Here is a 17,438-nt window from a genome sequence, read left to right as displayed (position 1 = left end):
GATGTTGCTCAGTGAGAACATTCCCCTTTTATATCCCCTGGGCCCTGCACTAGCTCTCACACCTGCTGTGCTCTCCCAGGGGAGACTTTACCATCACTTTCCAGCAGCATAACTTACTCCCTGACCTCCAGAAAAATTTCCACTGCCAAACCTACAGCAACAGAAGATGTATAGCCTGATGTGAGCCAGGAATCTCTCCAGAGAGTTAAAACATCCAATATAAATAGTTAGCTGGTTTGCCAAAATGCAGTGATACTAAATAAGTTTATCCTTGAGTGGTTTAATCTTATATAAGGTACATCCAGTAAAAGACTGCCCCTACGGAAAGTCGTGTGACCTCCTGTTGATGAGAAGACTTAATTAAAAACTATTTTCTCCTGGATTCCTGAGGCAATTTAGATGGTTAAAGAAGTTTTACAGCTATGTCCACAGAGCACACTGCCTGCAAGCTCCAAAGGCTGAGTCATCACTAAAACACAGTTGTCTTGTGACGTTGATGTGCCCCATGTTGTGCCTGTCTCCGGAAAACTGATCAGCTGAGTCTGAACACTGCTGGCTCCATGGGGAGCTCACCTCCCTGCTCACTAGGGGCAAAAACTGCCACAGCGTGGCTGCGGGAAAGGAGGAAAATCATGAAAGTCTGCCAAAAAAGCAGAAATCTAATGCAAACTAACTTTTAAAGAGAGAGTAGAGCTGTGATTACTTCCTCCTCCTTCTCCATTGAGCCGCTTAAAATTCTATCCTTAATAAAAGCCCTGTAGAAGTTAATAGTCATGAATTATCTCTCCATATAGTTTAAGTCACACCTGCAAGATTGCTCTCGCAGGGCTATTTCTTCATACAGCCCACAGCCCACAAAGGATCTCGGCACCGAGTGCTTTTACCTTTTATCAGTCCCACATGTTTCCACGTGCTCTGTTTTACACCATAAAAAGTAGAAATTAAAAATATTTCACAGGGAAAATTAATCTAAAATTGGTGTTAAAAGGACGGGTCTGGAGCAATCCTACCTTTTCTTGGCCAGCCTTTGTTATTCTAGGGATGTCAAACAGCTGTCCCGTGTAGTACTGCACCCCACTGAACAGAATGACAGCAATAGAGTCCCCTTCCTTCTCAATTACAGCAAGGATATCTTCAGTCCTCAAGGTCTCCTCCCCCTAAAACAAAGTTAAAGCACACATTTTACATCAACTCTGGCAGTAATGAAACTGTCATTTCTTATTTCATAATCTATATTTTACCATGAGCTGTGCTGCTTGCATAAGGAGATCAAAAGCAAATCCTTAACATGGTAATGATATACAAAGGTAGTGCTATGAAGTAGCCTATGAGTAAGTTACCACAAAAAAAAAAAATCATTAGCAAACTTATCTTGAAGGTATCAGTTATAAAAAGTCTATTCACTTCATATTCTAGCATGCTTCATACTCTTAATATTTCAGATAGTTTTAATTTACAGTAAAAAAAAATCCTGGTGCAAACAGCATGATTTGTATGAGGCATCTGAAATTTCTGACATCCACAAGACTTGAAAGTTGTCTATCAGTTTCACTCTGTTCTGATAAACTTCATATCCCACAGGAAGCTATTATAAACCAGACATAATTATAATTAAAAAAAAAGATAAGTTTCACATAATCAAAAGTACAAAAATTTCCAAACTTGGGGTCATTAAATACAGAGGAATTTCAACAACAAAAAAAAAAACCACCTCATTCTTGATTTTTTTTATAGGAAAATTACTGCCCCATCCTCCTCCCATCTTCCTAGCAAGGGATCACGTAAAACATACCACCACCTGGGGATCAATTAGGCAGTGAATACATAGAATTAAACTAGGCTTGGTACAGAAAAGAGCTTGGGCAAGATTGTTGAATTGCAACTGTTATTATTTCAACAATCTTTGCAAATCTATCAAGTGTTCAGGAGTGAGCTCTTTACCCACAGGATGACTCAGATTTCAGAAGCGAAAGGTCACCATCAGTTTACAGTTAGGTGGCAAAGTTCTTAATACTACAAAAGTGAAGCAAAGCACTCTTTCAAATTAATCTGAATTGCATATTACTCAAAGCAGACCTTTCCCTTAGTCTGTGCTGATACACAGACTGCTCTTGTTCATGTTATGGCAATCTTTTACCTTAGGACATTAAAAGGACACTGGGGTTTCTCAATGAGCTACTGTATTTTGCAGTTCTCTCAGGATGCTATCAGGTTTTGCAAAGAGGAAAAACAGGGAGAATAACTTTTTTTGTTCTATAAAGGCAAATGCACTAGTTGAACCAGACAATTATATAATGGGTTCTAATACCAAAAAATATACACAGAAACAGAATACACGATTCATAAATTTTACATAAAACTATTAGTAGAAATAGATCATAACTTCTGCAGGCAGACACTACAATATTCAAGAATGGATGACTACTCTCCTATGAAACATGCTTCTGCCCTTAGCAATAGCAAGCAGAACTAACATATTTCTCACCAACCTCCTGTGGTTGCATCATGAGCATAGATTTCTCCACATCAAGTCCATGAAGTTGAAGCTGGGACTCAACAGCATACTGGAAGAGATTTCCATGCAGAACATGTTAGCACAATTACATCATAAAACAACTAAAAGAAAAACACATCAGAACTTCAGAAAAAGGATTCAGATGCCTACCTTTCACTAGAAATAACACTTGAAAGCCTAATCCAAACTCCACTGAAAACTTTCTAGATTTCCTTTCATTTGAAAAAGATTGGAATTTAATTCGTATCAGACAGAAAGGATAAAGTCAAAGCTTAAATAAGTTCATGGAGCAGGATGATGGTGGAAATGTGGTGAAGGATGTGCTTTACCAGATTCCAGCAAGCAAAGCCTGCACAGATAACAGCCACAGAGAAGACTAAACATCGCCTCTCCAGGGGCCCTGGGTACCCACTTTGCTTGGTAGCACATGTTAAATCCCATGCTGTCACATACCCACTGCTGTCGATGCAAATGGGTTTTGGCCAGCACATAGATGCTGTCCCATGCCATTCTCGCATCTTAGATTTGTTGCACAGCTGGGAGGAAATGAGAGCTCTAAACTCTCAAGCTATTTTGAAAATCCCACCCACTGATTTTATCAATAAATAATGATTCTAGAGAAAGCATAAAAATCATCAAATAATACTATAAAATTGTTTAAAATTACATGACAGGAACTGAAGTGAGGTCAGTTGCACAGGTAATTACTGAAGTGCCATAGAAATTTAAGCAGCTGTAGTCCAAATGTACAAGCATGTCTGGAACAAACGTGGGATTAGTATGAACATTACTTGGAATAAAGGTAATTTGAGTTTTATACACATCCGTGCTGCCATCTTCATTACAAATAAACCTGTTAGTAGCTTGAATTATTTTTATCGCACCTTAGAGATCAAAATTGTGATCAATTTCCATGAGTTTATGGAGTTGATGATAAAGTAGCAGTGGGCCACAAACCCAAAGATTAATTTGCTCTAAGCCATGATGCACGGGCTATTGTCTTCTATTTTATAGCAGACGAATTATGTTTGAACTAGTAATCTAAAGTGCTAAGAACAAACATTTCCATCTCTGTCTGGGGATATATAAGTGTTAATGTTGTGAGTTTGTATTGATTTGGTTTCATAAAGTAAAACAGCAACAAGAATTAATAAAACATTTACAGCTTCAGTTGATTTAGGCCAGTAGTTTGCTCAATGTCTTTAAAAAGACTAATAAATCAATGTACCCATTCAATCTTTTCTTCTTATAACATTTTTTATTTGAACAAAAGGAATAAAGCTACGATCTGTAAAATATGCTGAGCTCAAAAGCTTCTGACAGATTTTTTTTATTGTAATGTTACTTGGACAAGATGAGCTAATAAATATTCAAATCAGACCACTGATATTCTTTGGAAAAATATGATTAATAATACAAATATGGTGAAATATTAATTTCTTACATGGTCAGAGGGAAAGGCTCTGGCTTCTAGAAGAATTTTATAGCGTCTTGGAGTAGGCTTAAAGAAAGATAGCTGTTAAGAACAAAAAAACCCCAAAAAGATATGTTGAAATGTATCTAAGCAGAGATGAGAGAGATGCTCACAGTATATAACTTAATAAAGACTGCTTTACTGTCATGCAGACTACAGAGAATCCCCCAGAAATTACAAATATTTCTTTGTCCGTATAACATTTATCAAAGTGTTGTAATACTGTATTTAATATATCCATAACAAAGGCCACAAAAAGCCAGCAGTGAATACGTGCTCTTACAGAAATCAATGGCAAAGCTTTGACTGTGGCCAGGGAAGCTGGGATTTCACCCAGCTCCATCCCACAAGCAAAAGCAGCAGCTGAAGAGTAGCAAACAGTGCAAAGGGATTGGATTTCCATTCCTACCCTAAAACATTAGTTATTAAATCATCCCCTCCTCTGAAACAAGCCTGACCAAAGGACTAAGCCTTGTGCAAAGACCTCATCTCAGCACATTTAGGTGAATGGCCTTTCCTTATCAGCTCCGTGCGTGGAGGCAAGTTGGGCTTGCCACCATGTTGAGGGGAATAGGAGAAGACTTACAAGCCCCTCCTGCTCATAGTAGCAGCGGTTACACAGAGCTCAACATGGGCTGTGTATCCGAGCAGTTTGGCACAAGTCTGGCTGCATTGCACCTAATTGACTTGTACTTAGCACCATCCTTCCCTGCTTCAGGTTTCTTAATTTAATGAAGGTCAGAGACATGTTACAGAGGAGCAGATCTGAGTGATAAAACTTCTTGTGTGAACCACACAAAATGAAGCTTTACATTTTTGTTCAAGTTGAACTAAATTTTTGTAAATACTAGAGAATCAGGCAGTATGTAACCACAGAGAGACCTGCACATAAGGAAACCACATTTATGGCCACTATGTACTAAAAATCAAAATCAGATTCTTTACCACATTTTAGGGGTATATAAGACAGCATAACTCAAAATACTACCTCTTGTATGCAACTGCATTTAAGTTTGACTGAAATTATAGCTTTGTCTTGCTCACAGTTGAGCTCTTGTTTCTTAAACTTTGAAATTTGGTGTGAAATTCAAAGTTGAGAAGTTATTTGGAAATGTTTCTTAAATAAGGTCTCCCCTCTGAGGACTGACATGCAGCACATGCAAGAACAGCTCAAACTTTCCCTAGAAAGTCCTTGAAAATATTTCTCTGTCCAGATTTTCTGCTTAATATTGAGTGGAGCCAGGTCTTGCACAAGCCAAAGTATCACTCAGGATATCACTTCCAAGGCTTAAGAAAAGTTAGGTTTTCATCCAGTGCTTGTCTTTGAGGTCTTCAGAAAACACTTTGCTTACATTCACAAAGAAAGGGGAAAAATACTTGTCAACACAGCATCAAATAAACATCATAAAGACATACCATCTGGAGATGCAAATTAACAGTTAGCCCATTCATTAAGGCTACTTCATGTCTTTGGGCCCCTGAAATAATAATAATAAAAAAAATCTGGTTAGGAGTTCTCTTTAGAGTTTCAGAGATATCTAGTAGAGTGTTGAGAAAGCAAAAGTGTGTTTTCAGTCAATGTCTCTCTAAAGACTGGAAAGTAAACAAATGTTTGAGGTGTCATCACAGCAAAGTAAAAAGATTTCTTGTCTGACTCACTACACCACACTGACAGGAAAATATTTATTTTTTCAGGTCAGACACAGAAAACAAAAAACAATGAAGTATTTCCATTTCCCAGCAAACCACTAGTGGATTTATTATCATTAATACCTCAGACAAAAATCAGGTCAAAGACTATAAGTAAAGCAAGACTTGCAGGCTTATTTTTGTCATAAGTTTATATGGTAAAACAAGTCAGAAAACATATTGAGACAATCATCTATCGTAAGTGGTTACTGTAATGTCAAGCTATATCTCATCACTAGTAAAAAAAAAACAAGCAAAGTTTGCCTATTGCATATAACAGACCATTATTAATGTAGCACCATAGCAAGAAGCCATACTAACATAGCTCCAAGGAGGCTAATAAGAGATGCCTTTTGGCTACAGCTAATCATGAGCAGAGCTAATGGAGTAATTAATTGTTATTACTAAGTATTTAGTAACAAATTCTCAAACCCTTATCAACTGCTGATGAAAGGTTTTAGGCAGGACAAAGGACTGCGTGTTGAGCAGGGCGCCACTGAGATATGGAGAAAAATCAATTCCTGTTTCCTTCTGTTTTGCCTGATGTCTGTTGTTGAAAAGCAGTAATTCACCCTTGACACAAATCAGTGCTTTGAGAGTCTTCTTCGTCTGGAAGATGGGCTCATGAACCTTGCCCTGGTCATCACCCCAGAAGTGGAGCTCGCAGAAGGTGGAAAGAGGTTGCAGACAGGGAGGGATGAAGACAAGTGTAAGCAGGCAGGCAGGGCAACAGCCACCCTTGACATCAATAAAAAGGAAGGGAAAACATGATGTTGGGGTAAAAAGGGTAAGGGGAGCCACAAGAAATGGAGAGGTAAATCCTATCCCTGCCTTGGAGGGCACAGAAAGTCCCAACCAACACAGAGAAAAGGCAGCAAGAGCACTGAGACACTCCCACCATGCCCCACAGAGTTTAGGTTCATTGAGTTATCACTTTGCCAGCCTGGGTAAAAGACACAAGCATGAGTTGAACTCAATACAAGCAAATACAGCCCAAGAACATGGAAATCTATAATTAGGAAAGGCTTATTCATAAATCCTTGCCAGGCAGGCCTCGGTTTCCGCCACCAAAAAAAAGCCAAGAACCATTCTGATTGAGATATTCAGTGATCCTTTTTTGTGTTACTGAAATCTGTAGTATTGCACAGAAAGATCTGTCAAGAGCTGTCAGTGACTCCAGAGGACCTGTCCAGGAGATGAGCTAGGAGGAAAAAGAGATATCATGAATAGATTCACTCCTCCAGACACCAGTCACATTACCAAGTTTGTGGGAAGAAATATAAGTGGACCTAGTTCTTCAAAAGGAAAAATAAGCTCTTTTCCTCACTTAAACGACTCTGCTTTGCTTTCTTTTCTTCCCTCTGATAGCATTGCATCTGCAGGCTCCATGCTGTTGGAAGAGGTCACCTTGTGGCTGTTCTATTGCAGATACAGAAGACAGCTAGAGAGAATGATTGCAGCTCAAAACAGTATTATTTGCAGTCTTAATATTTCTATGGAACTCTTGAGGCTGGAAAAAAGGGATAGCATCAAGAAATGGTATTGTTCTTATTTCTCCCTCTGCTCCTTCCAGGAAATCTGTGGCTTTCACAGCAAATTCTGCACAAGCAATCCTCTGCCTGCCTGCTGTACCGTTTCCGTATAAAACAAATGGTTAATCTGTAGATCACTTTTAGCTGCATGCTAGCATCCCAAATTAAATATGACACTACATTTGTCATGTAAGTCCTGGTCTTCCGTAAATTATATATTTATTAAAAGCTTTCCATTATTGAATTTCATGCCCACAAAACCAACCTCATCCGTGTCATTGGAAAACTGTTATCCTTTATAACCTGCACTGCGTTTCAGAAAACAACCTTTCTATGATCCAATTAACCTATTACAATATTCAAAGACCCAGCACACAGGAGACAAAATTATGTTTGCTTTCTTTATTTCCTAACTTTATACCGTATCTCCAAGGCAGGCTAAAACCTGTATGTTCTGCTTGATAAATCTCCTCCTTAATAAAAGGAAGCAGCATTTGCAAAGTACAACTTTGGAGACAATTATGATTGCATTAGGCAGACACTGCCATCCTTCTCCTCTGTGACTGCAGTGGGAGCCTGATCCTCACCAGAGTAAGTAAAAAGCATTTTGCAAAGTGATTGAAAAAAGGCTAAAGGCCCCAATTCTGAAAATAGTTTGCTTATTTCAAATAATCCTTATCACTCAAAGTCACTACAAATCTGCCCAGCATTCAGTCTTCCCTCAACAGAGACCTGCCTGAGCACATTGTACAGCAGCAGCCATACAGTTAATCTTGTTCCATCAGAAGGTGATCCTGCCAAGGTTGGAATGTTTTAATAAAGTCTGGTAGGAGAAGCAGAGATTACCGTCACCGCGTTATGCCACTCGGCATGAGCATAGGAAAAAAGCTTTGGCCTCCACTGACCTTGACTCTGCATTTCACAATGTATTTACTACTGTAACTTTCATTGAACAAGAAAATGTGACTGCATTTAATAAGCAAGGTGTTATAGCACTATAAACCACTAAACGGACAAAGATATTTTATAGTCTTTAGTCCATTCCTGAATAAATCTCACCAAATAATTTTTACTTACTACTACTACTTAAAGGGAGAAATGACAATTCCTCCTCCCTCACAACATATTAAATAATGAATAAAAAACAGGATGAAATACTCTATGTTCTTACATTAAATTCACTAAAAAAGGAAACTCAGAATTCACTCAGCTCATACATACTCAGTATTACACCTTGCTGGAAAACAGTACTTAATTGTAAATACCACGTTGGAAGAGAGCATTTATTCTCTTAGCCTTTTCACTATTGCATATAATTTTAAAAATCAGATTTTATTACAATGCATCCATTATTTGGGAAATATTAATTTATTTACATTCTAAGAATCACTCACCTATGTCCTGGAAAAAGCTATGAGGGTATTATATGAATAAAACCCTGCATGTGAACCTGAGGGCCAGATTTGAGCCCAAAGCACATCTTATAGTTCAATTAAACAAAGTCCAAACAATCCAGACAATAAAATCCAAACTGGTAATGTTGACATGCCTTTTATTGCTGAGGAAAACAACAGGACTATGAAACCCTTCCTAACAACGAATTTTAAAAACAAAAGTAAGTTAAAGATAAGGTGACCTCAGTCATAATAATTCTTTTACAGAAATCTTCAAAATATATGTTTAAAATGAAGAAAGTTGTAATTAATTCAGCGTAGTCTGGTAATTCTGATGAAATAGCACCAGTGTCATACAGAGTTTGGAAAAGAAAACAGAGAGATTGATAAGAAATTAGGGGAAGTTTAAGCAAAGCTCTCATTTCCCTCTCCTTACACCCAGAATACTTTTAGTTAAACAATTATAATACACAGTGAGCTGGCAGCCTCTGCAAGGCAGATGGTTAAGGGAAAAAAAATCCCAGCCTGACTCCTGGCATTCTGCAGTGACTCTTAACCTACAGCTGAGCCCAAGCTGATCCCAGCACCGGCGCTGGCAGGAGGTCTGTGCTCAGCCTACCCCGGCACCCGGCGGGGAGTTCACGCGGGCCCACGTTTTGCAAGCAGAGCAGTGGTAAACGTTCACAGAAGGCGATGCAGAGGATGATAGTTTAGGTGCTTCAAGCTGCCCGTTGGGGGATCTTGGCTCTCTCTCTTGGTTATGTGAAGAGCATCAATGGTCTACCTTGTTACTTTACTAATTTAAGTGCCTGAAAGTAGGTAGGTGTGACTATTCTCCCACTCTCATAAGACATAAGATAAATTCTCCACCCTCCAGTTAATTAAGTTCAACATTTCCAATTTAAAAGCCCTTTCTAGTTGTGTGACAGGTCACATTTCCCCACCTGCCCACAGCTTCCCAGTTATAGCCTACCAGAACGAGAAGATCCACTTGCCAGGAGGGATCAGTCAAGCTAGAGAAATCCTTAAATCAGCTGCGTTCAGCATTTCAACACCCTCTAACCCTTTACATTTTTATGTTCTATGATAGTTAACAGATGAATGTACTGAACTTGCCCTTGAATGTAATGAAAGCAAGAAAAGCAATTTCTTAACCTCCTGAGCAATACCAGGCACTATGGTAGCAACTTCCAAAATCAGAACAACCAATCTGCATTTTGGTTTTTATTTCTTTCTGCAGATGGGATTGCTCTGCATAGCCCAGTGATGCCCAGTGTAGCCATGCTGATATTTATGTTGTCTTTAGTGCTTACCTCATGGATAGACAAACTATAACAATATTTTCTTATATTTGCTCTGCTCCAATAATAATGTCCAGTACTTCATCAATTTGGAAACTTCATGAAGAAGTCAGCAAGTGAGTTTATTTACAAATATATAAATAAACCTCTCATGAAGCATTCCTTAATGTCTCTTGTTTCCAGCTGTCCAGACCCCACTTGCTTCTCTTGAAGGAGAAAGCCATAAAACTTTCTCATTGAACACTTGTCTATTGTTGGAGGAGAAATTAAGAGGCAATATCTAGCTTACAGTAGGTCAACTTAACTGTAATATTTTTCCTTAGTGAAGGCACAAACGAACACATGATAATTCAGTTCAGACAGTCAGTATTGACAGTTGCCTTCAAGGGCTAAATTGAAATACTGACCAAATCTCACTAAAATCTACTAACCTAGCCTTGACAAGGGCTGTAAGGGTTGGGGAGAAAAAGGGTCTGTGAGGGACCCTGACAAGATCATTTCTCTTCCACCTTCTGACAGTTACAACTCTGAAGGAAATCACAGTGAAAGATTATTTCAGCAACTACACACAGGTTAGAGTAAGAGGCGATAGAGGAAATTTGCATTTGGACTCAGACAACTACTTTCATGTCTGGCAAACTCAGCAGGAGAAGTCTCCAGGGCTCCTTCTCAATCTCTAGAATAACCAGATGCATTTACTGCCAAGGTCCTGCAGCACGGCAGATGCCTCAAGGGGTACAGCAGGGTAATGGGAACTTACAAATAGCAGGTCCTGCCCCAATTATCTGCTTCATTGACATAAGCAGTTCTCAAATATGAGGCTGGATTTAGTGGCAGGGAAAGAAGGAAAAGCAGAAAATGTCTAGATAGAAATCATTTTTCAAAGGGGAAAGTTCATTGGTTTATTTCTAGGAGAGAGACTGAGAATCTGTAATGCCAAGTGCCCTTTAAAAGGGCTTCACGTGTTAGACCAAGTGGTTTATGATGCTCCAAGAAACCCTTTGCTGTAATTAGTTTCATGATATGCATATGCTCATATATTATTGCATACATTCATCTCTTAAATCACTCGCAGCTTTAAAATAAAGTGTTAGTCCATGCACACGGCAGTCAGAAAAACTACTTTAAAGCAAAAGAATGCAAGGAGCTAGACTCTGGTTACAGAGTGTCAGGACTTTCAATCTTAAAAGAAAAAATATGTTTCCATTTCTAGAGAAAGATTTTCCCTGCAATTCACACCTACCAACCAGCTCAGCCATCAGGTCCAGGATGCACTCATCTGCCAAAGCCCATGGGCGCTGACCATTAAAGTGGCCATGAACTCCTCTGAAAAGGAAGAGGCAAACGATGAAAATATATGCTGTTCCCTTTGGATTGGTCCTAAGAAACGTACTTGATTTGGAGATCCCACATTTGGAGGAGGAGACTCACTAAGCTGAGCACGGTACTTATGTCGTGCCATTAAAGCTCATAGCAAATGCCATTAGTTTGTTGGTTTCTGACAGGTTTTCAATTGCTTGAAAACTACTCATTTTGGCCCCTTCAAAATTCCTCTAGAAATCCCTCAAAATTAGAGATGATAGCTTCTTCACAAGCCCTCCAGAAGTCTCTGCATGGGTACAGGAAGCCTCCAGGAGCAGGTACGCCAGGAAAGGGCACGGTGGTGCTCTGTGCAGGATGGCACCCCGCTAACCCAGCTCACATAAACTACGCAGAGAGCAGAGATCACCCTGCAGAGTTACTCCATCTGCATTTCTAGCTGAACACAGTACAGTGCAGAGTAGACTTGAATACTTCCTTGCTCCAAGACAGAAATGTTTCTTGTCAGAAACAATTTCTATCCTCCTGAATCTCCTGTCTGAACTCACCCTTCTGCATAACCCAGGCGGTACTTCATGTATATGCAGGGAAGCACCTGCCCGAACAGAGCTGCTTGCTAATTTTCATCGCTTCTCTTCTCCCTGCTAAATTGTTCTAGATCTAAGTGTGCGTAAAGCTGTTTGGTTTGACAGAGGGCATTTAAAAACTTCATTTTGCAAACTGTTCCTGTCTACAGTGGATCATATGGGCACCTTAAACCTGAACACACCACTACTCTGAAGTGACAGATATGTACATTCAGTTCTGGATTAAGAGCTCTGAACTAATTTTTTCTTCAAATGTGACAGAGAAGTAAATTTCTAAGGTAGCCACCATGCATATACAAATAAAAATTTGCCAAGTTTCTTAAACGTGCAGTATGTCGTGTACAGATTTAAATGCAAATGAAGGCAGACTGAGAAAAGTAATAACAGTGTTAATCCAGGGGAACATTGCTCTGGGCTTCCATCTCACACTGGATGATTTTCATATTTGCTGAGCACCACGGGGTACTTGTGGAGTCAGAAATGCCAGGCTCGTGTGGCTGAGGCAAACCAAGTACAAAGCTGTTTCAAAACAGGGACAAAACCAGTAGGAAACTGGGTAGAGAACAAAAAAAAGCCCTAAAAACTGTGATGAGAGAAAGGGAAAAAAAAAAAAAAAAAAGAAAAGAGCACTTAATAAACTTTTTAAAGAGCAGACCCACAATGTTCACTGAAAATTATGAGATGATGTCTGGCAGATTAAGACATGAGAAAGGAGGGCATATGAGACACTACAAGCTAGTGCCCCAATGCTTAAGGCTATTTAAAAGACTGATTTTCCCCATCCACCTCCTACTTTCCCTCCTCAAGTAGAATTTTGTTCTGTCTCCCACACAAATTACCTGGATGTTTTACAGTCAGACCCCTTCTGATTGACTGGGGTCTAATTCACACCTCCTAGGGATATTTCCAAAAGAACCACAGTCCTAAAGAATAGAACTGTTGCAAAAAACACAGTTTCTATTAACCATTTCATGCCTCTTATCCTTGCAAAGTACCATTTGCCTTTGGACTAGTTTTGGTCAACAGCTGAAGGAGGATACAGGTACAACTGAACATCTCTTACAGATAAAATAACCTCCCTATGTTCAACAAGTCCTACCCCACACACACAACAAGGAGGACCCCAATCCCTAATCTGGATAAGGTTGCGGTAGACTAGCTGACCTCTTTTCCCTATTTTGGAATTTCTCTCTGATGAGACCTTGATAGCAGAAAGCAGGCAGTGTGAAATAGTACTCATTTGCAAGGACATTTAATAGATGAGGAATAAAAGCAGTAGGCAGGTAGGGGAGAAAATGCGGTTAAAGGGCAGGATTAGTGCTAAAAGTTCCTCCCTTCTCTGAGACCATAATGCAGCTGCGTTCCCTGAAGACAGTGGTATGTGTTTCACAGACAGCAAAACATTTATTGCTAATTTCCCCTCTCATTCTTAACTGTAATATAGTGATCAAGGGACTTTGGGATAATACAGACTGTTTAAATAAAAAAAAAAAAACAAAGATTTTCAGTGGCTCCCAGCCTGAGTGGATCTGTATTTCTGAAAGAGAAGAGCAAACATAATAAGATGGGAAAAAGAAGCCCTAACTACCTACAGGATTCTCTTTCATTAGCTTTCTCTGATTTTATAGCCATTAGTGTCCTTCTAATGGGAATTTACTGATGAAAGCTCTCTCTACCAGCACACAGGACTAACAAAATTTCAGAAGAAATTTCCAAGTTATCATGAAAATAGATATGAGATTTTGGGCGTGAGAATATTTTATTTTGAGAAAAAAATGATGGAAATTTAAGTATATAGAAAGAGGGAAGAACCAGTACTAATTATCATTCATATTATTATTATTATGGCACAGCTTACTTCCCTCTTGATGGCCAATACAAATGCCAAGAGACAAAAATTATTGCAGTTAAAATTGTAGTTAAAGGCATATTCTTGGACCCTTTTTTTTTTTATTTTAATCACATGAAACTGTAGCCTTTGCTGATGGCACAATACATCCTATTACGCTTAGGTTGTAAAATTCTATGCTCTGCCTCAGAGAATTTATATCTCTGTATATTATGCCACCCCTCTCTCAGCTCTGGTAGGCACTGGGGGTAATAATCTTTAAGGACACAACTGCGGTGCTTCTGGCATTCCCCTCAGACACGGATAGCCTACGTCTCATTTTGTTTCCACTGCACCCTAGGTAGCAAGAGAGATTTAAATCAAGGCACCCAAATAAATGAATACAAAACGTGGCCCATCAAATCACAAATCATACAAACAGAACTATTTCTTGAACTACTGTGAGAGTCTCTCATTGTGCAAATTAATTTTTAGTCGGTTACCATTTTATTTTCAATTTGGCAAGAAATCACAATGCCACATTTTATTCGCTGAGGTCTGGTTGATTTAAAGCTCACTAAGGGAGCTAGAAACACATTTCCTGATATGATCCCAGGGTTTCAAATGCGCTAACAAAAGGGATTTAAATTAATTGCCAGCTTCAGGAATCTTCTGTGCTCATCCAAATCTTGTTCAACTGGAAATTTTCTTCTTATTCCTTTGCCAAAAATGATGCAAGGTATTTAATGAGCCAATACAGACTCTTAAAAGTTTGATGATGGTTTCAAAGAAATAACCAAAAGAAAGGAAGACATATCCAAAGCAAAAGAACTGTATGGAGCAGTAGATTGAAAGCAAAACTGAAAAACCCAGGGCACTGAACCAGGCATTTACAGCTCCAACATACAACCTGCTGAAAGGCACAACGCAGAGATGACTCCTGCCAAATGGCAGAAGTGGGGCTGTCAAACAGAATACGACCGAGCCCCGCCAAGCTGCACTCCTGCTTGCAGGACTGTTATATCTTGCAGGAGAAGTTCAGCACACCATAGAACTAAAGATAACTTTTGACTTACTGAAAACAGTCCTTTCCTACTGCAGGTGCTATATTATAAAGCCTTCCACAGACTTGGATTTTTTTTTTGTCTACTATAGTCACGTCAGAAGCTTGTTGTCAAACTGCTTCAATGCTTAGAAGCGTATATACATATTCAGTTTCTAGCCTCAATTTATTAATTCCTAGTTTATATTTACTCTGCTAGCATGTTATTTCACATAAGTGGCTCCTTTTTCCCCCTATGTTTACCCCTTGATACATTCACAGAGAACAATCATTTTTCCTCTCAGTCTTCATTTTACTCAACTAAACAACTCTAATCCTCAAGACTTCCATTCTTCAGGTTCTCCGCTCCCCAATCACCCTACCAGCCCTTCGCAAGAGCATAACTGGCTATGGCAGACTCCCTTCTGTTTTAATAGTTCCACTTTAACGAGTTACTTGGACATGAGAGACATTGCCTGCTGCAGCGAGTATGTTCGCATGCAATAATGATTCTATAAAATACATTAATTCCTTAAACGGTTCTGGTGGGGGAAAGGGAAAGCAAGACACGGCAAAGCACCTATTGGCCTTTATCCAACCAAACAAGTCACTTCAACTTTAGTCTTTTAGATTCAAAAAAACTGGATTATTGGCTGCTCTAGGCTAAGCACAGAAGAGACAACCCTTCATCCCTTTTTGCCCCTCATTCAATAAATCTTGGATTTAGCTGAAATGAAAACAAAGAAAGATGAAATCTCAAAGGCTCTTTCTTAATCCATACTAAAAACGCCAGTGGCTTGAATTTGTAGTCTTTATACATTAGCATAAAAAAGAGGACTGAGAAATGTGGAAAGAAAGAGTACAAAAACAGAGCAGGTATGTGGGAGGCAGATGTAAGAGCAGAAAACTATAACTCACCATTTAAAGGCGGGGGATGGAGGGAAGAAAAAAGGGACAGTGACATGTAAGAGGGAATACAAGAAGAAATAAATGCATGAAAAGGCCTCTTTCTCTCTAGACTTTAACAAGTTGCCATCACCACACAGCGCTAAAACTACAAGCTTCCCTGCCCTTGACAACAGCTAGCGTGTAATCTTCCTTTTCACTCTTGCCATCAGCTATAAGCAGTAAAAACCATTTAAATAGACAAGTATAGTAGCTATTTGAGATGAGTCCCCAGACACAACAAAAAGAAAATGCAATAAACCAATTTATAAGAGAGTCAGAATCTATATCACAGCTGACTTGAAGGATATACCTAATTTGCATGCCATTTCTTAGATTCTCACTACTTATTTCTCTAAGCCACAGCCACTAAATTCTACGTTGCTAACACACAAGGCATTGAACAGGCTTTGGCTGGTAACTGCTACTACCTTAGACTGGATTTTGCTAAGCTGACCTTGGTGACTGGAATAAAAGCATCCATTTGTGTGTCTCCAGCCACCTATTCTTTTGCAGCCCCCAGCACCCGATCCCGTCCATCAGCTTCTTTAAGCATACGTTGCTCTGTTCTAATTTAGCTTGACCTTACCCTGACTCTCTCATTTCCCTTCGGTACATATGGAGGTAGCAGGATTTTGTTCTGGGTTTTTGTTGGGTTTGGTCTGGGTTTGTCATGTTGTGTGTTTTGGGTTTTTTTAAACTTTGATTTATTCTGGGTAAGGTGTTTGGGGCCAAGCTGTATTTTTGGCAAACAGCCTTTCTAGATATTCTCTTTCTCTCCCGATGGCTTAAAATTGCATTCAGACATATTTCCCCCTTAGATAGAGCTACTGAAAGCACTTTGGATCTTCTGGAGAAACATGCTGCCTACCCTTTTCTTTTGGGTCTTTATAATCATCGAGGAAAAAAACAACAAAACATCCTTCACTGTAGCAAAGACAAACATAAGAATGGTAGTGAACAGATGAAAAGGTACAGTGAAGGAGCAGAAATACGTTTGCACTCCCAGACTCTGAGATAAGAGTACTATCTGACTTCTACCTTGTGAAAGAGCTCAGCTGTCTCCCTGATAAAGTACGATAATCATACAGAAATGGGCAGGGTTGCATTTTTTTTCAAAAGACTGGAGAAACTGCAGTGCTGTGCTGAATGAATAAGCAGGAGGAAGGAGTGCTTCTCAAAGTTCACATTCATTCCCAGTCATTCTCAGCCTCCTTCTCACTTACAAGAGTACAATAATAATAGGAAACAGTAAACCATTTTTACTACCCACAGCATTCATATATTAGCAAGGGAGAGAGCAGCTACAGAGTTTCCACATTTATGTTGTGAAGCCTGCATCTAGACAGTTTCTACTGAAACAAGGCTGCTCCATTAGCAGAATTAGTTTTTCCTTTTCTGCCTCCCTATATTTCCTCTGCTCTCTCACCATGAAGCCACATCCATTCCCCTCATATCCCAAACCCTATAGACGTGTTCATCTCTCTCCCAGCTGACTCACTCATCTGGATGTTATTTTCCTTTCCCATCTTCAGCTCGCTGGTTTTTACTTATCTTTTTCCTTACTCATCCCTGCTCCAGCTGCTCAGGCAGGTGCTGGACACCTCAAAGCACAGATTCTTTATGGAAACAAAATATAATATTAAAAAAAACTTCGCCTCCCATATATCTAAAAGTTTCCCATCTGCTATGATGGTAACGCCCCTTTCCTGCAATGCTGAAACATGTCGCTCTTTTGTCTTCCTGTCTCTCCTACATCAGCTCCGTTCAGCAGAGCTCATTGTGATCCACCCTCAGCTCCTCACCAAGAT

At 39.4% G+C, this 17,438-nt stretch overlaps 1 protein-coding gene across 1 annotated transcript in view; it reads right to left on the bottom strand.

Annotated features, from left to right (window-relative positions):
- KYNU (kynureninase) overlaps nt 1–17,438 on the bottom strand; it is a 57,387-nt gene that overhangs the window by 28,990 nt on the left and 10,959 nt on the right. The window contains exons 4-8 of the mRNA XM_068408059.1: nt 11,149–11,231; nt 5,406–5,467; nt 3,960–4,031; nt 2,490–2,564; nt 1,011–1,157 (exon numbers count right to left, since the gene is read on the bottom strand). Coding sequence (XP_068264160.1) covers nt 1,011–1,157; nt 2,490–2,564; nt 3,960–4,031; nt 5,406–5,467; nt 11,149–11,231 — 439 coding nt within the window. The remainder of the gene's footprint in view (nt 1–1,010; nt 1,158–2,489; nt 2,565–3,959; nt 4,032–5,405; nt 5,468–11,148; nt 11,232–17,438) is intronic.

Source organism: Nyctibius grandis, chromosome 9 (genome assembly GCF_013368605.1).
Source record: "Nyctibius grandis isolate bNycGra1 chromosome 9, bNycGra1.pri, whole genome shotgun sequence".
In the NCBI taxonomy this organism is placed as follows: domain Eukaryota; kingdom Metazoa; phylum Chordata; class Aves; order Nyctibiiformes; family Nyctibiidae; genus Nyctibius; species Nyctibius grandis.
This window is presented reverse-complemented; position numbering and strand designations above follow the sequence as displayed.